Source organism: Lucilia cuprina, chromosome 2 (assembly GCF_022045245.1).
Source record: "Lucilia cuprina isolate Lc7/37 chromosome 2, ASM2204524v1, whole genome shotgun sequence".
Classification (NCBI taxonomy): Eukaryota; Metazoa; Arthropoda; class Insecta; order Diptera; family Calliphoridae; genus Lucilia; species Lucilia cuprina.
Window position 1 is genome coordinate 9721171 of NC_060950.1, and position 24585 is coordinate 9745755.

General features: G+C 30.1%; 3 protein-coding genes and 1 long non-coding RNA gene across 5 annotated transcripts; 2 read left to right on the top strand and 2 right to left on the bottom strand.

Annotated features, from left to right (window-relative positions):
• Positions 1-8872: 8872 nt before the first annotated feature.
• Positions 8873-10837, bottom strand: LOC111681080. The gene is made up of 4 exons (XM_023442798.2): positions 10453-10837; positions 10116-10372; positions 9715-9856; positions 8873-9650 (listed from the first exon to the last, which is right to left on the bottom strand). The coding sequence occupies exons 1-4, from the start codon at positions 10737-10739 to the stop codon at positions 8951-8953; spliced, it is 1386 nt and encodes a 461-aa protein (XP_023298566.2). The 5' UTR covers positions 10740-10837; the 3' UTR covers positions 8873-8950.
• A 1838-nt stretch (positions 10838-12675) lies between these two features.
• On the top strand, positions 12676-14151 carry LOC111681078 (very-long-chain (3R)-3-hydroxyacyl-CoA dehydratase hpo-8). Its single transcript, XM_023442796.2, has one exon. The coding sequence runs from the start codon at positions 12912-12914 to the stop codon at positions 13647-13649; it is 738 nt and encodes a 245-aa protein (XP_023298564.2). The 5' UTR covers positions 12676-12911; the 3' UTR covers positions 13650-14151.
• Positions 14152-16075: 1924 nt separating this feature from the next.
• On the bottom strand, positions 16076-18090 carry LOC111681077 (cysteine desulfurase, mitochondrial). Its single transcript, XM_023442795.2, has 6 exons — positions 17788-18090; positions 17588-17679; positions 17311-17522; positions 17048-17256; positions 16392-16983; positions 16076-16322 (listed from the first exon to the last, which is right to left on the bottom strand). Exons 1-6 carry the CDS (start codon positions 17915-17917, stop codon positions 16169-16171), a joined length of 1389 nt encoding a protein of 462 aa, XP_023298563.2. The 5' UTR covers positions 17918-18090; the 3' UTR covers positions 16076-16168.
• Positions 18091-19187: 1097 nt separating this feature from the next.
• LOC124421343 lies at positions 19188-20210 on the top strand. Of its 2 annotated transcripts, none has more exons than XR_006941592.1 (2): positions 19188-19735; positions 19983-20210. It is a non-coding gene; the product is annotated as an uncharacterized LOC124421343 (long non-coding RNA). The 2 variants fall into 2 exon arrangements; XR_006941591.1 differs by having other exon boundaries at positions 19188-19508.
• Positions 20211-24585: the final 4375 nt, after the last annotated feature.

The window sequence follows — 24585 nt, forward strand, 5'->3', positions numbered from 1 at the left end:
GTTCAGTTCTAGTTCAGTTCTAGTTCAGTTCTAGTTCAGTTCTAGTTCAGTTCTAGTTCAGTTCTAGTTCAGTTCTAGTTCTAGTTCAGTTCTAGTTCAGTTCTAGAAATTTTACTAGAAATTTGAAATTTAACGATAGTTTAAAATTTGTAAAAATATACAAAAAAAATCAATGTTTTTCTTTAAAAATAATTTTTTACCAACAAATAAATTTTAATTCAAAAATTAAATATTTTTAAGTTTATCAATTGTTCAGTATTTATCAATATAATTATAAAATAACATTGTTTCATCCTTGCACTTCTTTGTCACCATTTAAAAAAATATTTCTAATCAAAATTCAGATATCAACACAATACAAACTTAACAAAATATTGAAGCTACAAATAAATCATTTAAAGAATTAAAATAAAAAAACAATAAAGGTGTTATAAAAAGAAGGCAAATATTGATAAGAAACAAATAATGTCACCTTTTGAATGTTGAACGTTACAAAAATAACGTAATGTAAAGTAAGTAAACAAAAATAATGCAATAATGGTAAATTAACAAATATCAAAAATTTCATATGAGTAGTATTATAATTTGTATGGACATTAAATATTTTCAAAAGAAAATGTAAAAAAACTTAAACAGCAATATATATCTTTAAGATTTTGTCAAGTTGTATGAGGATTTATTGCCATATATGTACATCTATTATGGTATTCGAGAGAAAAACTTTTAGACAAAATGTAATTTTTTCGTATAAAAATTATTTATTTCAAAAAGATTTTTATTTAAATATTAGAGCGTTTTGTTCAAGATTATGTCTTCATGTTAGTATTTTATTATTATACAAACAAGTTTTTCAAAATCTTAAATTGCTTTCTATTGGAGCGTTTGAGAGATAAACTTTTCGAAACAAGAAAATCCCACTTTTAACTCCTTATAAAGATCTTATTTAATAACTATTGACTTGCCCGACTTGTTGATAAACCTTTCCATTAACTTGTTAATTAATAGACCATTTAATAGATAGTCAAGAGATTATTATACAGACTTGTCAATATAACATTCCGTAGACTAGTCAGTAGTAAATTTAACAAACTAGACAACAGATTATTAATCCATAGTCCAATTTAATAGACCAATTCATGATCTTGTCAATAGACTAGTCTAACTGGTACATAGAGAAAAACATAGACGTCAATAAACTCGACCATAGCCCGTAATCTTGTCAATAGACTAGTTAATCAATAAAATAGACTATTTCAATTGATTTGTCAATAGACTAGCCGCCCATAGGTTTGGTTAGGTTATGCAGACTGTACACTACAACGAGTATAGCTTTACTTGGGTCCAATTTGGTCCCTTTGTAATAGGGTTCTATAAATCGACTTTTGAATAATCGAACAATGGACTTTTTGTCGAAAAGTCGAAGTCGACTATTTTGTTCCAAAAAAAGTCTATGAAAAAAGTCGAACAAATTCGAAAACTCGAAAAAAGTAAAAAAATAGTCGAAAATAGTCAAGAAGTCATAAAAAGTCAAAAAATTCGTAAAAAGTCGAAAAGTCGGAAAAAGTCGAAAACTCGAAAAAGACAAAAACCCTAAAATAGTCGAAAAAAGTAAAATAAATAGTCAAAAAAAGTCGGAAAATGTCGAAAACTCGGAAATAGTAGAAAAAAAGTCAAAAATAGTCGAAAATTTAAAAAAAAGTGGAAAAAAATACATAAACTCTAAAATAGTCTAAAAAAGTAAAAAAATAGTCGAAAAAAGTCGAAAACTCGAAAATAGTAGAAAAAAATCTAAAATAGTCGAAAATTTTAAAAAAGTGAAAAAAAACACATAAACCCTAAAATAGTCCAAAGAAAGTAAAAAAATAGTCGAAAAAAGTCAAGAAGTCATAAAAAGTCGAAAAAATTCGTAAAAAGTCGAAAAGTCGGAAAAAGTTGAAAACTCGAAAATAGTAGAAAAAAGGTCAAAAATACATAGTCGAAAATTTAAAAAAAGTGGGAAAAAGACAAAAACCCTAAAATAGTCGAAAAGATTAAAGTAAATAGTCAAAAAAGTCGAAAAAAGTCGTAAATAGTAGAAAAAAGTCAAAAATAGTCGAAATTTTTAAAAAAGTGTAAACTCTAAAAAAGTAAAAAAATAGTCGAAAAAAGTCAAAAAGTGGAAAGAAGTCGGGAAAAAGTCGAAAACTCGAAAATAGTAGAAAAAAGTCTAAAATAGTCGAAAATTTAAAAAAAAATTTAAAAAGTAGTCTAAAAAAGTAAAAAAATAGTCGAAAATAGTCAAAAAGTCGACTATTTATAAAATACTAAAAATCGACTTTTAACTAAATGAAAAAAGTAGAAAAATCGACTAAATGCAAAAGTCAAAAGGTCGACTTTTCGTTTCAACTATAGAATCCTACTTTGTAATGTCTGAAAATAAAATAAGATGCGTAAAGAGAAAAACGCAATAGAGACAGCAATGATAGTATTAGGAAGTGAAGATCAAACTGATGTACACGACAATCTTAAAAATGCAAGAATACTTTCAGGTTGAAAAGTTGATAGATCAGATAGAACAGAAAAGAAATTGTCTGATAAGGAATCGATTCAAGGACGGGGCAGTTGAACAGAAGATGAGTAATTGTTTTCTCTTCTTCCTCATTTTGACAACTTCTACATAAATCATTGTATGGAAGACCAATGCGTCTTGCATGATTTCCAAACTTGGAATGACCATTAAGAACTGATAATAGAATGCTCAGATAAGTTCTGCTAAGCCCTTAATATGTAGAATGTTTTATGAGGATCCATATAGTACCAGATACTAGCCCATAGAGGAGTACATAAACTAGTTAATAGACTTGTGAATAGAACTGTCCCTGGAGAAGCCAATAAAATATTCAACAGATTAGTCAATAAACTAGTTTTGGAAAAGAGATTTTTTAATTTTGATGATAAAAAACTTCTTTTTTTTTTTGAAAACGTTAATATTTTCGAAATTTGACTGTCTTTTGTTTTATAATTTTTGTAACTAAATTATTAAAATTTAAGAAATTTTTTTTTTTTAATTTTTTAAACGATCTACATGATCTAAATGTATAAAATTCATTTAAACTACATTTCTTTATAAAAATGTTATAACTATGAAAAAAAGTAAAACTAGAGCATTTAGATAAAAAACATTAACAGCTATTTTATTACAAAACTAGTGTTCTCGTATCCTACTTAATGACACTACTGTTATAGTACCGACAATCTACTATATTGTACTTATAGTTTTAAAAAAAACACATGCCTTCACGTTTTCATTCACATCTTATTCGTTGTAGTAAAATATATTGTATGTGTGATAATATTATAAGAGGGAATTTAATGACATACAAATAAACAGTTTTTCTAAATGAAATTTAATTGTATTAATATATAAACATATATAGTCTTCACTCCTACATATAACCACACTCCTTAAAGTAAATGATTTGTATAATAGCATTTTACAACTAGAAAATAATGATAAAATAAGGTTTTATTCATGATTTTATATTAAATTTACGCTACGCTCCCCCTTATTTTAATAATATTTCTATATACAAGTTTATATTTGTTACATTATGATTATTTATTTTTATTTCCATAAACTCAATTAATATTGTTTTTTTTCACATTTGCTTTTAAAAAAAATAAAAAAAAAAACATATTTAGTTTGAGTCATTCGTTTGGTTTGTTATTGTATGGATGATATTATTATGTAGTATATGCAAGTATAGACGTATATAGAAAAAAATATAAAAATTATAAACAATTTCTATATAAAACATTAGACCGCAATATATGTATTCGTCTGTGTGTGTGTGTATTGTAAGAAACTTTGTTGTTAACCTCAAAATATTATTGATATAAAAAGCTTTTAATAAAGATTTTCTTAACTACAGGATTTTGTCAAGGTATACGATGATTTTGTTACATTTACAACATAAATGTATCTAGATAAAGATCCTACTTTAAACTTCTTGAAGTTTATGTTAGAATAATTGAAATTATGTTTGACATTTATTCTATAAAAAATAAACCTGTAGAGGACAGATTTTTATGGAAACATGGTTATCTTATCTTTGTTCTATACGAATTCATTTATATTTTTATACACTTCACCTTCGTGAGAAGGGTATATATAAGTTTGTCATTCCGTTTGTAATTTCTATAATATAATTTTCCGACCCTATAAAGTATATATATTCTGCATCCTTATAGATAGCGGAGTCGATTAAGCCATGTCCGTCTGTCTGTCTGTTGAAATCAGTTAGAGGACCCCAGATATCGGCGAGATCCAAATCTTCAATAATTCTGTTAGACATGCTTTCGAGAAGATCGCTATTTACAATCAAATCAAAGGGTTTATTATGTCGTTTTTTCCACTTTTTTTAAAATATTCGACTATTTTAGACTTTTTTCTACTATTTTCGAGTTTTCGACTTTTTCCGACTTCTTTCGACTTTTTGACTTTTCTCGACTATTTTTTACTTTTTTAAACTATTTTAGAGTTTATGTCTTTTTTTCCACTTTTTTTAAATTTTCGACTATTTTAGACTTTTTTCTACTATTTTTTTACTTTTTTCGACTATTTTAGAGTTTTTGTCTTTTTTTTCCACTTTTTTAAAATTTTTGACTTTTTTAGACTTTTTTCTACTATTTTCGAGTTTTCGACTTTTTCCGACTTTTTTGACTATTTATTTTACTTTTTATTATAAGTTTGTCATTCCGTTTGTAATTTCTATAATATAATTTTCCGACCCTATAAAGAATATATATTCTGGATCCTTATAGATAGCGGAGTTGATTAAGCCATGTCCGTCTGTCTGTTGAAATCAGTTTTTAAAGGACCCCAGATATCGGCGCGATCCGATATAACATGTGTGCAGAGATACAAAATAAATAAAAACTGTTTTTTAAAACATACTTGGTAAAGGGTATATAAGATTCGGCACAGCCGAATATAGAAATATTACTTGTTAACAGGTCATTTGATTTGTGCAAAATACATTTTTTTGCATAATTTTACTTATTTACACTAATTGCACAAACATTTTGTAACTTTTGTATTGATATTACAAACTGATAATTATTTATTACATAGTGGTAATTTCGACAAAACAAATCAACTAATAATGACAACTATAAAAAGAGCTCAAACAAGTAGAAAAACTATTGAGGGTTATAATCGAATATATAACACCGTACACTAGTTATGCGTCTTGCATGGTTTCCAAAATTGGAATGACCAGTACCTAAATGACCTGATAATAGAGTACTCAGATGAGTTTAGCTAAGCCCTAATATGTAGGATGTTTTATTATAATTCATATAGGGCCAAAGCATCTTAGCAGTTGAGCAAGTATGATCTCGAGACCACCGGTCTTGAGCTGAACAGAAACAAATGTTATGTAGTTGTTTCTTAATGGTAGCCAGGGGTGGGGGGCGCCGCAGAATTGGTCTATATCCAGTATGGCCATCCTCTTGACATCAGCAGTAATATTACCAGAACAAACTAGGGTAATTCTTGAATGTCTCGCCATTTCGTTGAGAGACGCTCGGCATTCTTGGACAAGTTTTGATGCAGAGTATATACCTAACAAGGATTTGATAGCGGCTTAGCTGTCAGTATTGAATATCCGATAGTACCTAAGCCAATTAGATGCCCTTTTAATCGCAGAAATTTCCGCTTGTGGGATAGTGCATTGATTCGGAAAGAGATTTTCGACTCATTTAGGTCTTCATCATCTACAAGTGACGATTTATCATTATTAGGGATTATGGAATAACGGAAGTTTCTCGTGATACACGGTTCCGGAATGCAGTAGTTAGAGACAAGTTGTAGATTTGGGAGAAAGTCTACAATCTTTGCATGACCTCTGAATCCATAGATCCATCTGTTTGTGATACTTAATCTGGCAGCTATGCTCATTGACAGTTGTTTATCAAGGAGATCCACAGGAAGCCAGCTCAGCATAGCGAACGCAACGCTTTACTGGGCGTCGTCCTAAGAACACCTGTTATGAGAAGAGTCGATTGTCTCATAACTTTCGTGAGAGCGTTTCTGTTGGATGATTTGTCAAGTACATGCCACCAGACAATAACACCATACATCATTAATGGCTTTATCACCGCCACATATAGCCAATGTACATTTCCTGGGTTGATACCCCAATGCAGGCATATAGCCCTTCTACAGACATATAATGCTGTAATAGCATTTGAAGATCTTAAGTTCAGACGATTATTAGACATTTTCTGAACAATTTGCTGACAACGTTGTAAAATCTGACAACCGTGTATTACAGCTTTTACCAACAAACGGTATTTTGATTACCGAGCAGTGGGTTATGAAACAGGAAGGTTGTTTTAATGTTACAAACAGCAGCATAAACGCATAATATACTTTATGCCATAGAAGAGTAAGTTATAAAAACATCATCAAATGTAAGCAGATTTAAAACAGAGCTGTGGCAGTAAAGTGCAAAAATACAACAAAAAATACATATTAAATATGTATGTACATCCATATATACAAAAAAAATGACAGCTATTTAATAATACAAATCCATAACGAATGTCAAAATAAAAATGAACAAACAAAAAAAACTCACACACACACACGCACAGAGTAAAACCAATAATAAATAAAATGAACTACACCCGAATAATTTTTCAAAAAGTATCTAAAAAAACATAAATAAATTAAAAAAATAATAGAACAGAACTGAATGAAAAAGTAATGATAAGCATTAACATTACTTGGACTGACGTTTTGTTATCAAAAAACGATTACTCACCCGGCTATAGCATTACGGAATTTAACCAGTAGAGTCTCCTCGACAATGCGATTATTGATTTCCAACAAAATCATTGTACTTTATATTTTGATTTGTAGCCCCCAAAGCAGGTAAAAATAATAATGATGATGATCAGATGCAAAAAATTAAGAAATTTAATAAAATCTTAAAACATTTAAACAAAATCTTTTCCAGTAATTTTCCGTTTTGTGGAATGAATACGTTTGAAGGCAGGCAACTTTTGTTGATGGGCAAAAAAAATTTTAAAAACAAAAATTCACTTTTTTTTAGAAATTATAATAAAACATGTGGTTGTGATGGCTCCTTTTTTTTGTTTGTTTGTTTGTTGGGGGCTCTCCTTGAAGTTTTTCTTTTTGTATACTTTTTTCACTTTAGTAGTAGCAGCACCGCCCTCTTTTAGTCACTTTGTAAGAGGTTTTTATTGTCACAAAATGATTATTTTAAATTAATGAATCAACACCAACACCTTTATTATCGTTATGGTTGTATTTTTTTTTTTAATTTTTGACGTCTTGTGTTTATTCCACCTTTAATATTTTATTATTTTTTTGTATTCCAATAACTGCTCTGCTGCTGATGTCGGCTTTTTTGGCTTAAATTGAAATTCCAGCACTTTTTGCGCACACCAACATTTACGTACACATTTCAAACAAACACACACACATTTATACAAAAACACGCACTTCAGTTACTCCTCTGCTTTTCTCTTGTCTTACTTCTTTGTCTATTTTCTTATTTTCCTTCTTCTATCTTTGGGCAGACGTTTGCAATTTTTCATGAGGAATTTCTTTTGTCTTTTTCGCAATTTTCATTAATGAAAATTTATAAATTTGACTAGTGCTTTTTAAGTTGTTATATTTTATAAAAAAATTAGTTTTTCTTATTTAAATATTCAATTAGTTGTAATTTAATTTTCACTGCATTGCGTGCGGCCCCGTTGTTTCTTCGAATAAAAATTGACTCACGTTCAGAGACCTGCGCTGTTTCGGCTTATAGCCGACTAAAAATTTCAATGCTGCCGCCGTCAACAATCTTTAAGCTTTAGACGGCTTGACATCTTTCAACATATTCATGACATGCTTAACAAGGTACACGATATGAAGCAAACTGAATTAACAACTATAAAAAATTGTAAACATAAGGTGGTTATGTCAAATGGTTTTTAATCAAAGTGGGTTTCTATAAATCGAATCGTTACCACGACAATTGGATCTTCGCTCCGGAACGACCCGAGTCATACTCGGCCAAAGATTGTCAACCCAGCGACAGCTGTAGCAACCGAAAGTTTTTTCCCCAGGAAAGATCTATCGGTCACAGTCGAGCTGTTAAAACAACAACATAAATCGAATTTAAAATAATCAATGTATTCACTAAAGTTAGCTATTTAAAATTAATATATGGAATTATGACAGAAATTGTTCTTTTTATGTACAAAACAATTGACAGCACTGTTTGAGGGGAACTATTATGCAATGATTGGCAACTCATGACAAATATAACGGCATTTACAAATGTAAACAAATCAAAAATGCCACCGATTTGTTATTTGTGATAAAAATTGTAACAATGAAATTCCGAGAAATGCTAAATCTTTCAAAGATGAGTAGGTGAGAAAGTTTATTATTTTTGAGTTTTTGGCCGTCGATATCACCTAATTTTGTTATTTTGCGAAGAATTCTTCAAACGTTTTCAAAGTAACCACCACAGTTGTTATAACCTATTATACTGTTGATATGAATAGAACTGAATCTACTATAAACTGACCTAGGTCTTAACTAGAACTGACCTAGTTAAGACCTGACTGACAAGTTAAACATAACATAACAACATAAACTGAACATATAACCTAGAATTCAAACAAAATTTGGAGGAAAAATTAACTAGAACAGAACTTAGTAGAACTGAACCAAAACTTAGCTAGAACTTGATTAAAATCAACTATAACTAAAGTCAAGTTTGTAAGTAAAATAAATATAGACTGAAAACGCTATTAGTTTATATGAATATAATGTCTCAATAATATTAAAATATTAAACGTTGTGTATTATTAAGCAATAACTTTATTATTAAATCTTAATAAAACACAAAAAAAAGAAGAATTAAAACAGAATCTCTTAAAACTAATAAAAATTTTCAGCTTTCACATCAGTAATTTCTTCATTATTTAGAATTTTAATTTGACATTCACACAAAAATTGTAGGATTTTACGTTCGGCCTTGTTACGTTGGTCCGGTTGTAAACCGTCCAGTAAAACGTGCACCTTTTGTAACGGTTCCGTCTGCAGATTAATACTATTACTTTTCTGTAATAATTCCTGTTTGTACAATTCTTTTTGCTGTAGTACGGCTTTTAAACAATCCTGTGACTGTTGCAAAACACACTCCATATTTGATATAACCGTTTGTAGTTTTTGCTCAGCCTCAGAGGGACTTGCTAATACGGTAGATTCATCATTTATGTTTGTTGTATAATCAGAAGTATTATTTACGTTGGAGGGGGTATACGTTGTTGTAGTGACCGGCTGATTAGTTGTTGTATCATGCGAAACATGATAAGTTACTTGTATGGGAGAATCGTTACGTGGATCAGAGAGGCATGGTTTTTTGGGTTCTATATAGAGCAGTTCGTCAAAATCTTGCATAACAGTTGTATCTTCAGTTATTATATGGTCATTACTATCTTGATCATCGTTATTATGTTGGTCACCACCGCTGTCGGAGTAACCAAAAGATTTGTTTAAATCATCACCCCATGGATTTTCACTTTGTGCCGGTGACAATTTACTCTTAGATCTTATTTCTTCGACGGGAAGTGGTATTCTAAAAAAAGTAATAGTTATGTTAAAAATTTATATAATAAGGATAACTAATAAGGATAACTAACCCTCTTCTGTAATGAGACTGTAGAAATTTTAAATCATTAAAATACACCCAAGTTATGGGTTTCTCCGGATGTAGTTGTAGCGAACGATATTCTCTGGAAAAACGATCCCTTAATTTTTTCCACTTTGTGTAACAAACTTGCTCTGTAAGAATGTTGTTTAAATATAAATTTAAAATGTTATTATTTAAAAACTTAATGCCCCGAACAAAAGATATCTAAACCGAAGCGTTAATATCAAGTCAACACAAGTCATAAGTTTAGTCGATCGACTAGTCACATAGCATTCAATTAACTAGTCAATAGAATAGTGTCTAGTCTATAGTGAAAAGGCTTATATGTAATCCAGTCCACAGATAAAAAAGGACTTATTTAAAAATTATAATTCTCTCTATATATAATACCTGAAACATCCAATGCATTGGCAATTTGTGACCATGCTTCGTTTTTAGCGGCCAAATTCTTCGAATCTCTCACTCGCTTACTATCATACAAAACATCATGTTGTTTAACCAAAGCAATTATATTTTGATTTAGAGTCAACTCCTCCGGATCAATTTCTTCTTCAGCCTCAATGGTAGCATAATCTTTTTTGGCTTTCGTTTTACGTATACGCGGAGCATACTTTATAGTTTCTACTATAGAATCATTACGGGCACATCTGGAAGAACACACACACACACAAACGCACATACACATATATTATATTGTACGGAAAATTTTCCACACTTGTCTACTTACCCCTGCTTGTAGTGATCTTTGAGAAACAATAAATGTGGAAATAACTCCCAATTTGTTGTCTCTTGGGGATTTTCCTGTTGTCGTCGATACTCTTTACCAAAACGATCTCGTATAGATTTCCAGCGCGTTATACACGCAATTTCAGATTTTTTTATAATTTGCGCTATCTCCTGCCAAGCTTCATTTTTCATATTGGAATTCTTTTGGCCACGCGACTGTTCTCGGTCATATATTATGGGATAACTTTGAACAAGTTTAATAAATTCCAAATCCGTTTCTTTATTCATGGTTTAATTATTTTATTTTTGCGCAAAAAATAATTAAATATCTGAAATTTTTTTTCATTTAGATGAAGCGAGAGAATTTGACAACAAACAATAATAAAGAATAAAGCATTTTACGAACACTTCCAAAAAAAGTTGCCAGACGATTTTTTGTTCAGATGACGCGTGGTCGATGTAGTTTTCTATCGAAACATTATTGTTTGTTGTATCGAGAAACGATGTCTTTACTTTATTATGTTTCAGTTTGTTGTTTGTTTAGTGCCTGTCCACACTAGAAAAATTTTTTTTGGGAATTTTTTGAATTTGGGTGAGAGAGAAAGAATATCATGCATCTCTCTTGCGGTACGGAGTTTCTCGTATTTGGAAACTTGTTTTTTTTTCTGTTAGACCTGGTTCACACTAGGAAACTTTTTTTGAGAATCTTTAGATTTTGTATGTGAGAGAAAGAGATGGTTGATATTTCTTTCTTATTCTCTCACACATAAAAATCAAAAAAGTTTCCTAGTGTGAACCAGATCTTATTTTTCTCATTCGTACAACAAAAACCTAGGTTTTTATAAAGTCGAAGTCAACTATTTTGTTCTAAAAAAATCGATAACTTGACTATCGTCTATGAAAAAAGTCGACTTTGTAAATAAAAGTCGAAAAGTCGGAAAAATTCGAAAAACGTCGGAAATAGTCGAAAAGTCGACTTTTAACTTAATGCAAAAAGTCAACTTTTTGCATTTTATGAAAAGTCGACTTTTCGACCTTTTGCATTTTATGAAAAGTCGACTTTTTGCATTTAGTTAAAAGTCGATTTTTCGACTTTTCGACTTTTTGCATTTAGTTAAAAGTCGATTTTTCGACTTTTTTCATTTAAATCAAAGTCGATTTTTTCGACTTTTAATATTTTACTATTTGACTTTTCGACTTTTTCCGACTTTTCGACAATTTCTGACTTTTGAACTTTTCGAATTTTGACTTTTTTCGACTATTTTTGACTTTCCGACTTTTTTCCGACCAGAGTTAAAAATTTATAAAGTTGCCAGAAGCGTAAATTTATAATGTTGCCATTTACATTATATTATTATTTATTATTAATAAAAAAATTTATTTATATTTTTTCTATTTGTTGCAATTTTTTGAGTTTTTTCGACTTCTTTCTATTTTTGACTTTTTCCGACTTTTCGACTTTTTTCGACTTTTTCCGAATTTTTTGACTTCTTTCGACTTTTTCCGACTTTATCGACTCTTTCTGACTTTTCGACTTTTATTTACAAAGTCGACTTTTCGACTTTTTTCATAGAAGATAGTCGAGTTATCGACTTTTTTGGAACAAAATTGTCGACTTCGACTTTTCGACTTTTTTCGACAAAAAGTCGATTGTTCGATTATTCGAAAGTCGATTTATAGAACCCTACTTTGTACTAATGTTCTATAGTTGATACAAAAAGCCGAATTTTCGGATTTTTGCTATTATCGACATTTTGCGATTTATAAAAAGTCGATATCGATTTTTCCAAATGGAAATATATATTTGAATGTAACTTTACAATTAATTCAAAAATATTTATAAAAATTTTATAGGTTGGAAATATAATCTTGATACTAATGCAAATATCTAATAATTTTTTGGAACGAAATAGTCGACTTCGACTTTTTTTCACAATGTTCAATTTATCTAAAAAAGCAGAATTTCTTGTGTCATTAAATGATTGTCGGCGCAGGGTTCTGAACAGAGTCACTTTTCTCATTTTAATAATTCAATGAGTATGCTGTTGTAGCATGTAGAGACGTATATGAGTTACCAGAATGTCAAACCACGTATGAAAAAAATTGACATTTCTAAAATTACGTACATATATCATCACAAATTGAACATCTTATTCAAATTGATTTATATAGAGTTATTGCGCCGACACATCAAATTTGGCTGCACTGACACACAAACGCTTGCTTGGGATTTCAAATATAAAAAGTGAGCAAAAGTTTTTTCATTATTCTCCCTCAAATTCTCTTTAAAATTCGAATCGTCAAAGCCCAGTCGCCTGGCCAAAAACCTGCTGTGTGAGTGAAAGTGCTATCAGTGGTAGCCGGAACGTTAAACAATTTGCTAGCTTTTAGTGGTTAGTGTTAGAAAGAGGTGAAAGTTCAACGAGTTGTAAATTTTAAACGAAAATAATAATAACAAACATGGCACCACCAAAGACTTCCAAAGCTGCCGCAAAGGAACAAAGTTTAGCCATAAAGGGTTATCTATTCCTCTACAATGCCGTACAAGTTGTGGGCTGGTGTTATATACTCTATCAATTGGCCAACTACTATCTCATACAGGGAGCTGAATTTAGAGCCAGCATTAGTTTGTGGGACTATACACGTTGGGCTGTCATTGTATTCCAAAATGCTGCTTTTGTAGAGATTATTAATGCTGCCTGTGGTTTTGTTAAATCAAATCCGGTTATTACCACCTTTCAGGTATTGAGTCGCATGATGGTGGTAGTGGGTGTAGTAATGGCTACACCTACTGGTAAAGTATCGCCCGGATTACCTATTGCCCTGTTGGCCTGGTCTATAACGGAAATTATACGCTATGGCTATTACGCCTTGAATATTATTAAATTTGTGCCTCATGTTTTGGTTTTCTTGCGTTATACGACTTTTATTGCTTTGTATCCCATTGGTGTGACCGGTGAATTGTTGTGCTTCTGGTGGGCTCAAGGTTATGCCAAAAATAATCCCAGTTTGTGGTCAATTGAAATGCCTAACATCTATAATGCCACCTTCTCATATTTTGTACTTCTGTGGATTGTCATGTTGCTGTATATTCCACTCTTCCCCCAAATGTATTTGCATATGTTTGCTCAGCGTCGCAAGATCTTGGGAGGTGCCAACAGCAGCAGCAGCAAATCATCAACAAAAAAAGTTAATTAAATATTGCTTTATTCCAAATTTGTATAACATTCATTTATAATTTATGTTTTTTTTTGTTATTTTGCAATCTTTTTATCTTCTTCACCTATACGTAATTGGAACAAAAGCAAAAAATAATATTAGGAAATTTTTAAATTTCTTTTCACATTTTTCGTTTCAACCTTTGGATATTCATTAATTAGAAATTCATTATTAATTTAAAGGTTATTCAATGCATTTGTATTGTTACGACGAATTGTATGTAAAATCAAAGGTTTTCGAATATTCCATATTAGTTGTGTGTGTGTGTATGTGTTATAATTTTACCTACTTTTGTATAGGTAAATTATTTTACATTTGTTTTTAGATTTCTTTTATAATTTGTTAAAAATGATTTGTTTGCTTAAGACATATTTACACTTTAATACTGGATGTATTATTAGTTTAGTTTGTAAGTTAACAAATTTTGTGGCTGGATGTAATATTTTTTTAAATAAATACTATATTTTTTTTTGTAATGAAAGTGTCTACAACCTGTTTTATTTTATAAAAGAAACAAGTAGAAAAGTATAGTCGGGCGAGGCCGACCATATAATACCCTACACCATGAGTATATTTTTAACATTTTTATTTTTTATAAATAAACTTTTATGTTAAATATTACCATAAATCCAAAATATTTATGCAATTTATTTATAAAAAAACTAAAATTTCTAAATGAGGCTTTATATAGCTCAAACATGGGCCGATCCTCGGTAAATTTGGGAAAAGGATATATTTTTAAATAACAGTTATTTTTGTTGAGTTTCATTGCGATACATATGGTTACAAGTCAAATTTAGACGTTGTCATTTATACTTATATAAAACTTATTTGTGTCAATTTTTAGAGAGATAGTAGAATATTTGACGTAATTATGGCATAAAAAGTTCAAATCGGGAGGTACGGTTGTATAGGGGCTTGGTGAAATAATGGACCGATTTCAACCATTTTCAATAGGCTTCGTCCCTCTGCCAAAAAAACATTCTTGGTCCAAATTTCATCAAATTATCTTGAAAATTGCGGCCTGTTCCTTGCGCACAAGGTTTACATGGACAGCCAGCCAGCCGGACAGACGGACGGACATGTCTTAATCGACTCAAAATATGATTCTGAATCGATGGGTATACTTAAAGGTGGGTATTGGACCAATATTTTTGTGTGTTACAAACATCAGCACAAACGTATAATACCCTCCCCACTATGGTGGTGTAGGGTATAACAAGTAAGAAATTATAGCCGGGCGAGGCCGACCATATAATACCCTACACCTTTTGCAAAAATAAAATGTGATTAAGTTGCCATAATAAAGTATTTAAGTTAAATTGTATCTTGCTTCAGACATACATACTTGTGCCGTTTATTGTTGAATAAAATTGTGAAATTTTGATGGTGAATTTTCATAGGGGCTAGGGTCATATGAGGACCTATTATTATAAAATTCGTGATCAGGTTATCAAGTCTAGTATAGAACTACATTTTGCAGCTTTTTGTCGAGACATAAGTATATTACACATAGTTATGAACTTAAAAGCCCTATTCTGCCGGTTCAGTTATATGTGGGGGCTAGGTGAAATAATCGAACGATGTAAACCATTTTCAACAGGTTTCGTCTACGCTATCATAAAATATCATGTGCCAAATTTCATAGAATTATCTCCAAAATTGCGAAATGTAGTTTGATTACAAAGTTTAAAAGCTCTATTCGGGGGTTCAGTTATATGGGGGCTAGGTGAAATATGGGAACGATGTAAACCATTTTCAACAGGCTTCGTCTACTGTACCATAGCAGATCATGTGCCAAATTTTATTGAATTGCAAATTGCGATCTGTATATTGATTACAAGTTTTATATAGACGGACGGACATAGCTAAATCGACTGAGAAAATGATTTTGAGCCCATTGGTATACTATAAGGTTGGTATAGGACCAATATTATTGTGCGTTACAAACATCAGCAGTAAACGAACAAATTTAGCTTTTATTCTTATTTTAAGCTAAAGTATTAAGTAAAACGGTTATTAAAAGTCATATTTATGATGATTTTAAAATCGTTCCAATTTAGTTTAGCTTTGTCTTTAAGAGAAGTTTTTCATTTCTATAGTAAATTCCAGATATTGTATAACCTGAAAGTTGCTATTCATGGCAATTTGTAAATTTTTTTAAAGACTTAATTTTAAGTTCTGTTAAACCAATTCTATTCAAAAGTTTAAAATTGAAATTTCAAAAATATGAAAATTTATTGCAAGTGAAAATCTAAACTAAGATTGAATGTTTTAACTAATCTCGCAATATGTTCGTAGATATATTTAATATATTTAAAATAATAAAGAGCTAGAAAACAACAAAATTACACAGTAAAATAAAATTAATAAAAATTCTACCAAAAAAAAAAAAAAGAAATTAATAATTTTTTCATATTTGTATAGAATTCGTTTTATACAAGCAGTAGTAATAGTTTTATAATAATGTGTTAAAGATTTTTAAGCTATGTTTTTTTTTAATGTTGAGACCATTGTATGGTCTTTAAATCAATGCCTTCCTGTACCATTTCCCATAAAGGTGACATTTCACGAAGACGTTCAACATGTTTTATGCATTTATCGGCGGTATAATCGACTTCCTCGACGGTAGTAAAACGACCAATACCAAATCTATAAGTATTCATTTTCAATATTGCTTTTTTTTTATGTTCTTTAACAAAAATTTTTTTCGCAACTTACCTAATGGAACTGTGAGCTAAATCTTCGTCAGTGCCAATAGCTCTTAAAACATAAGAGGGTTCCAAAGAGGCGGAGGTACAAGCTGAGCCCGACGATAAGGCTACATCTTTAAGAGCCATTAATAGGGATTCACCCTCAACATAGGCAAATGAAAGATTCAAACAGCCACTGTAAGTTTGTTCGGGATCACCATTGCGTATTACCTGAGGCAATTCGGACGTAAGGCGATCCAACAAACGTTTGGAAAGAAATTCAATCCATTTTCTGTCATATTCCATTTCTTTTTGAGCTAATTCAGCAGCAGCTCCCAGTCCTACAGCCAAAGGTGCAGGAACAGTACCACTACGTAAACCTCGCTCTTGACCACCACCACTTTGAATGGGTTCAAGACGAACGCGTGGACGTCTACGTACATAAAGGGCACCAATACCTTTGGGACCATAGATTTTGTGGCCCGATATGGACATTAAATCAATATTCATGGCATTAACATCCAAAGGAATTTTACCCACCGCCTGTGCGGCATCTGTGTGGAAGAAGACCTTTTTCGAGCGACAAAGGGCACCTATCTCAGCAATGGGTTGTTTAACACCTGTGCAAATGGAAAGCAAATGTTTGTTATTATTGTTTTTTTTTGCAATTTTTTCGCATCTTACCAATTTCATTGTTAACTGTCATTATGGATACCAAAGCAGTATCTGGCGTCATTGCTTTATCCAATTCCTGCATATCAATAATACCATTAGCCTTGACCGGCAAATAAGTAACACGGAAACCTTCATTCTCCAAGGCACGACAAGAATCCAAAACACATTTGTGTTCAGTTTGTGTGGTAATAATGTGCTTCTTTTTGGAGCCATAAAATCTAGAATGGAATATTTAAACAACTATCTTACAAAACAATAAAGTAACCTCCCACCTGGCTACACCTTTAACGGCCACATTATTGGATTCGGTAGCACCTGAAGTGAATATGATTTCTTTGGGTTCAGCTCCTATAATATTGGCCACCTGTTCACGAGCAGTTTCTACAGCTTGTTCGGTTTCCCAGCCATAAGCATGGGTGCGAGAATGAGGATTACCATAAAAATTTGTCAAATAGGGCAGCATGGCATCCAAAACACGAGGATCCTAAAATAATTAGAAACAATTATTCATATTTTGTTTAATTCTTTTTTTTATTATTTTGAACCCACCAATGGAGTTGTGGCTTGTGCATCTAAATATAAGGGTCTGCCCTCTATGTGATCCGTCTTAATATTGAATTTGATACGCTTCTGTCTAAATTCTAAAAAAAAACAACATTGTTAAGTTGTTGTTTACATAACCTCAATTCGTTACAAAAGGATATTGTTTTAGTTTAGTTTATAGAATTATTGTGTCCCCTAATAAATACCTTCCGATGAGGACATTTTTCCTTCCTGTCCTTTAGCAGTTGTTGTACTAATATTTGCCATCCATTGTCTGTTCCATGGCGTTTTTGTCGCTATTAATGTTTTAGCAGATTTGCTAAATATTCTTATCATTTTGTAACCAAATAGTTTATGAAATCCTTTTAATATTTATATTTTTGGAGTGTTGAGTACTTTTTATATTATATCTAGTAGATAATTTCACAATAATTACGAGTTGTTTTTTCTTTTCTTCTTCCAACTAACCGCGACAATTTCTTTATCACTTACGATAATTAAAAAAAAAATGTTGAAACAGCTGTTTGTCAAATCGAGTAGTAAACAACAATAATTGTTGTTATTATTTCAAGAGGAATAAAACGGAATGGTATAGCAGAGTTATCATTTTAAATGAATAAAGAGTTGCCAAGCTTAGATACAAGACGATGCAAAAAGCCGTCAGTGGCGGCTTATTGTAGAATATACCGGTGACGTCTTAATTGTCTAAATTTAACTTTTTCTTCAAAAATTGCTTCTATAAGAGTTTGTTATATTGAAAAATCTCCGTACAATAGTCTGTTATACAGAAAACTGTCTTTTTATATAAGATTTTTCTGAAAACGTAAGATTTGACAACCGTATATACCTTGTTTCTGTTTCCCGTAATCATTTTCATTAAAACAATATTTGAATTGTTCAAAAATTTCCTGTATTTGATGTGTTTGTGGGGTTCTATAAATCGACTTTCGAATAATCGAACAATCGACTTTTTGTCGAAAAAAGTCGAAAAGTTGAAGTCGACTATTTTGTTCCAAAAAAGAAAACTCGACTATCGTCTATGAAAAAAGTGTAAAAGTCGACTTTGTAAATAAATGTCGAAAAAAGTCGAAATGTCGGAAAGAGTCGAAAAGTAAAAAAAAGTCGAAAAGTCGGAAAAAGTAGAAAAGTCGGAAAAAGTCGAATATGGTCGAAAGTCGAAAAGTCGGAAAAAATCGGAAATAGTCGAAAAAAGTCGAAAATTCGAATATAGTCGGAAAAAGTCGAAAAGTCGAATATAGTCGAAAGTCGGAAAAAGTCGAAAATAGTCGGAAAAAATCGGAAAAAGTCGAAAAAAGTCGAAAAGTCGGAAAAAGTCAAAAAGTCGAAAAGTCTACTATTTATAAAATATTAAAAATCGACTTTTAATTAAATGAAAAAAGTCGAAAAATTGACTTTTTAATAAATGCAAAAAGTCGAATGTCGAAAAGTCGACTTTTCATAAAATGCAAAAAGTCGAAAAGTCGACTTGTCATAAAATGCAAAAAGTCGAAGAGTCGACTTTTCGTTTCAATTATAGAACCCTAATTTGTAGTCAAAACAACCTAAAGTTAGGAATATCCCATGTTTGCTTAGTACCATTTTCAATGTGTTACAGATACGGCCACTTTTCCTATTATATTATAAAAGAAAACATTTCGAAACGCCCTGTTTATAGTTTAAACAATTTCAATAGTTTCTCTTAACAAAATAGACAAGCAAAATAAACAAGGCAATAAAATTAAATGCAAACTTCAAAATCAAAAACTTTTTTCAGAAACGAGAAGAACTTCAAAGCGAGTGGATGTTCGCGCGCGTGTTCTTAAAAAAAATAATTTTAATTAAATAAAAAGAAAATAAGATATAAGTGTAAATTTTGATATAGAATAAAGAATACAAAATTATTAAAGAAAATTCCTAATTAAAAAAAGTAGGTTAAAAAGAGTATAAATAAAAAAGAAAATTATATAAATTAAAAAAAATAAAAATTTTAAGGGAAAATTCAATAAAATTGTGTTGAGAAGTGTAACAGAAGAAAATTAATAAAAAAAGTAGTGTGCAATATATGTAGTAGTGTTTTTGTTGTTGTTTTTTTTTGGGAGCACCCCATCAGTTAACAAAACACGAAACCGGGCAACAATAAAATAAATAGTAAAAGTAAAAACAACAATAATAAAAAGCAGCAAGTGCAAGTTTATTATTTTTTTTGTTTAAATTAAAGGGTGGAATCAACAAATAGTATAAAAGAAAATTTATATATAATAAAAACCAAAAGTTAACATATGGTTTTTGAAGTTAAAGACTTTTTATGTTTACTTTAGCTTAAATGACGTGTTGTTTTTTTGTTGTTGTTGTTTTATGATAAAAATTATGTTAATGTTTCTTATTCTTTTTTTACAATTAGTTTTTTTCAATTTTCTTATAAATAAACTATTTCAAACATAAATTGATACTAGTTCTTCACTTTTTTCAAATCTCTACTAACTATAAACAACAACTACTTTTACCATAAATTTCTAAACAAAAGCTGTTATCATTCACAACAATAACAACAACATTCTTTACCACACATGTCATCGTCTCTCACACCAAACACCCACTTAACAACTATTTGAACTTTAACTACTACAACGAAAAAAAAGTGTGGTGTGATTTTCTTCTTCATTTCTGTCTGCTGCGTATGTTTACATTTTTTTGTTTTGATTTTTGTTGTTACATTTTGACGCCTTTTAGATAAGAAGAAAAAAAAAGGACGTCTGTCTGCAAAAGGCAAGAAGAAAAAAAGTTGAAAAAATTACCTATTAAATAAATCAAAATTAAAATAATTATTGTGCAATTAATGGTGTATTAATTACAAATATCTAATAATTTATAAAAAAATACTAAATAAATCATAAATTATTGTTGGAATCATAATTAACATTGTTGGAATTGGATAAAAAACAATTAACTAGGGTAAGTGGCAAAACTTATTATTATTATTATTTAAGGCCTAAATTATAAAATAATAGTTTATGTTATGGTTTATTAAATTTATTTCTTTATGAAAATTATGTTTGTTGAATGTATTTAGTAACGATAATCTTTGAAGATCCAGCACCCTATTGAACTATAAGCTATTTATAAAGAATTGAAAAGAAATATGATAGGAGGATATAGAAAAGCGCCACTATAGGTTTCAGACTCATCCAAGGACTATTCAGTAGATAAGTCTATAGACTAATCAGTAGACAAGTCCATATACAAATCAATAGATAAGTCAATAAACAGGTCCATCGACTAGTAAGTAGACAATTCCATAGACTAGTCAGTAGACAATTTCATAGACTAGTCAGGAGACAATTTCATAGACTAGTCATTAGTCTAATCACTAAACTATTCAATAGACTTTTCAGTGGACTATTTTAAAAACTAGTTAGTAGACTATTCTATAAAAAATTTTATAAACTAGTGAATAGATTATTCAATAGCCTGATGAATAGATAAGTCAATAGAATAGACATTAGACTAGTAAATAAGTTCCCACGACAAGTCAAAATAGTAGATTTGTAGTCAATAGACTAGTAGTCAATAGATAAGTCAATAGATAAGTCAATAGATAAGTCAATAGACTGATCAGTGGACTAGTCAATAGTTCACTGATCACGAACATATTAGTCAGTAGCCTATTCAATATACTAATCAGTAGACTAGTCAATAGATTAGTAGTCAATAGACTAGTAGTCAATATGCTAGTCAATAGACTGATCAATAGATCTAGTCTACTACCTAAGTAAACTAGCCAATAGTGAAATGATTAGTCAGTAGACTATTAAATAGATTTATCAGAGAAATCAGTAGACTAGTCCACAGACTTATCAGTAAACTAGTCTATGGACCACTAGTCTACAAAGTCCAAAGACTAGGAAATTAGAATAAACAGTAGATAAGTCTATAGAATAAAGAGAAGACAAGTCCAATGACTAGTCAGTACAGAAATTCATAAACTACTTAATAGACGAGTCACAGACGAACATATTAGTTAGTAGCCTTGTCAATATACTTATCAGTAGACAAGTCAAAATACTAGATTTGTGGTCAATAGACTAGTAGTCAATAGATAAGTCAATAGACTGATCAGTGGACTAGTCAATAGTCTAGTCAACAGACTAGTCAATAGACTGATTGATATACATAAATAATCTAAATATCGCACACTAGGTAGAATATCCGTGAATTCTCCGAGATTTTTAAATAAAATTTTTTTCCGAAACTATGTAAAATCTTTTATTTTAAAAAAGTTCAAATATTTTTCAGATCTCAAGTTCAAAGTTGACATTTTAATATTAACTGACAAAAGTAATATTTGCAAATATCTTTTTGATTGATGATATTTTATTTTAATTGTTAATGCATTCCAATTAAAAAAGTTTTAATAACAAATTCAAATTTAAATTCTTATGTAGAAATTGAAAGTTCAGTTTTTTTTCTATTATTTATTTGATAACGTAATCTCTAATTCTTTCGAATAAATTATTCAATTATAAATCGTTGAAAAATGTGCCAAAGTTTTTTAAATTAAAAATGTTGCTTTATTATTAATAAGATTTAGATAATTAATATTTTTTTTAAAGCACGCAAATACTTATAATGTATTCTTATTTAAGTTTATAAATTTTTAAAATTTTTTTTCTTGAAAATCTCTTCTCTGAACATCGTCATTATTAATAGGAACAAATGAATCATACAAAACCATGAGTTGTGTAGTTTTTTTGTATTATTTATAAATGTTTGTTTTATTTTCAAAATAAAAACTTTTAATAAATGTGCTTTTTAAAAAATAGAAAAAAAAACATTTTGTAAAAGAATACATTTTTCTTCTATATTTGATAAATTAAAAAAAATGAAATATATTTAAATTATTGTAACATTTTCGAAAAGTTACTTTGTGTTTATCTTAGAATCAAAGAAGTTTTGATATAAAATACAAATTTTAGTAGAAGAATGCTATAGACTAGACTATAAGCTAGACTATAGACTAGACTATAAGCTAGACTATAGACTAGACTATAAGCTTGACTATAGACTATAAGCTAGGCTATAGACTAGACTATAGATTAGACTGTAGACCAGAATATAGACTAGACTATAGATTAGACTATAGACTAGACTGTAGACAAGACTATAGACTAGACTGTAGACTAGACTATAGACTAGACTAGACTGTAGACTAGACTATAAACTAGACTATAGACTAGACTATATACTAGACTATAGACTAGGCTATAGACTAGAATATATACTAGACTATAGACTAGGCTATAAAATAGTCTATAGACTAGACTATAAACTAGTCTATAGACTATATACTACACTATAGATACGGCTACAGACTTGACTATATCCTAGACTATAGACTAGACTATAGACAAGACTAGAGACTAGACTATAGATTAGACTGTAAACTAGACTATAGACTAGACTATATATTAGACTGTAGACTAGACTATAGACTAGACTGTAGACTAGACTATAGACTAGACTGTAGATTAGACTGTAGACTAGCCTGTAGATTAGACTATAGACTAGACTGTAGACTCGGCTATAGACTAGACTATAGACAAGACCAGAGACTTGACTACAGACTAGACTATATTTCTAGAAAATATAGACTAGGCTATAGACTAGACTATAGACTAGACTATAAACTAGTCTATAGACTATATACTACACTATAGACTCGGCTATAGACTAGACTATAGACAAGACCAGAGACTTGACTACAGACTAGACTATATTTCTAGAAAATTGTTATAATAAGACACATAAACGAATGCACAGACAGACAGATGGACAGTTATATATTTATTAATATGTGTACTGAGAAAGTGATTCTGGGCCGATTATAAGAAGGTCGTAGAAACATTTACATAAATACCTAGGCCATTAACGGGACTATTGTATGATTCTTTTCTTCTTCCGGTCTGGTACCAAAATAATGAGATATTTACTTCTAGGATAATATTCACCTGATATCTTCCTCTTATTACATTCTGGCTGTCAAATCCAATTAATATATTTCGTTCTTGCTTGGACTTTTGAGAATACCCTGATAAAAAAAGTAAAACATCTTTGTGTTTTCTTTATCGTTTTATTTGCAATATTTATTGACTTCATTTTTATAAATATAAATTAATATAAAATAATTTCAATTATTTGTAAAATTGTATTGTCCTATGTCAATATATAAACATTTCGGACATTTCTTTGTTTATATGCAAAAAACACACACAAACCCAATTTTTAATATCTACACTTACGACCTTGTAATCAATTTCATTGTTCATTTATCTTTACAGTACCTACTCTAAACTAAAACACATTTAAGTAAACATGCAACATAATGTTGCCCAAAAAAAAAAACAACAAAAAATATGTCAATTCAAAAAACAAACAAAAATTTCAATAAACTCAATACAAATAGAACAAAAATTTATAAAAAAAACTACACACCATATAAAACCCAACAGTTTAGTCATACAATAAATAACTAAAAATTTTACACAAAAACAAAAATACCAACAACACACATTTGTACATCGTAGGATAGACTAATATTGTTTAAAACAGAATAAAATTCTTTATGCAAAACAACAAAAAATGGCAACAGATGTACTTGTTTCCTGCTATCGCTATAGACCACATACTACTTTTGATATGAACGTGTAGGTATAAACCTGTATCTATAAACCTTGTAAAGAAAGTTTATAAAAACCTCGACATGTATGTTGTTACCCAGAAAATGTGGTCTAATGGTTTATGAGTATGATGACGATGGCAATGATAGCAGAAAACAGGTATGGAAGTAAGAAATTTCACTAGACTATAGATTAGACTATAGACCAGACTATAGACTATAGTAGACTAGTCTATAGTCTAGACTATAGACTAGACTATAGACTAGACTATAGACTAGACTATAGACTAGACTATAGACTAGACTATAGACTAGACTATAGACTAGACTA

Coding starts and splice junctions, on each gene's coding strand:
- LOC111681080 (XM_023442798.2), bottom strand. CDS start 10,739: ATGAATAAAGAAACGGATTTGGAATTTATTAAACTTGTTCAAAGTTAT. Junction 9,857..10,115: donor CAATGCATTGGATGTTTCAG/GTATTATATATA, acceptor ACATTCTTACAG/AGCAAGTTTGTTACACAAAG. Junction 9,651..9,714: donor CAGTCTCATTACAGAAGAGG/GTTAGTTATCCT, acceptor TACTTTTTTTAG/AATACCACTTCCCGTCGAAG.
- LOC111681078 (XM_023442796.2), top strand. CDS start 12,912: ATGGCACCACCAAAGACTTCCAAAGCTGCCGCAAAGGAACAAAGTTTA.
- LOC111681077 (XM_023442795.2), bottom strand. CDS start 17,917: ATGATAAGAATATTTAGCAAATCTGCTAAAACATTAATAGCGACAAAA. Junction 17,257..17,310: donor GCCGTTAAAGGTGTAGCCAG/GTGGGAGGTTAC, acceptor ATTCCATTCTAG/ATTTTATGGCTCCAAAAAGA. Junction 16,984..17,047: donor GACAGTTAACAATGAAATTG/GTAAGATGCGAA, acceptor CCATTTGCACAG/GTGTTAAACAACCCATTGCT.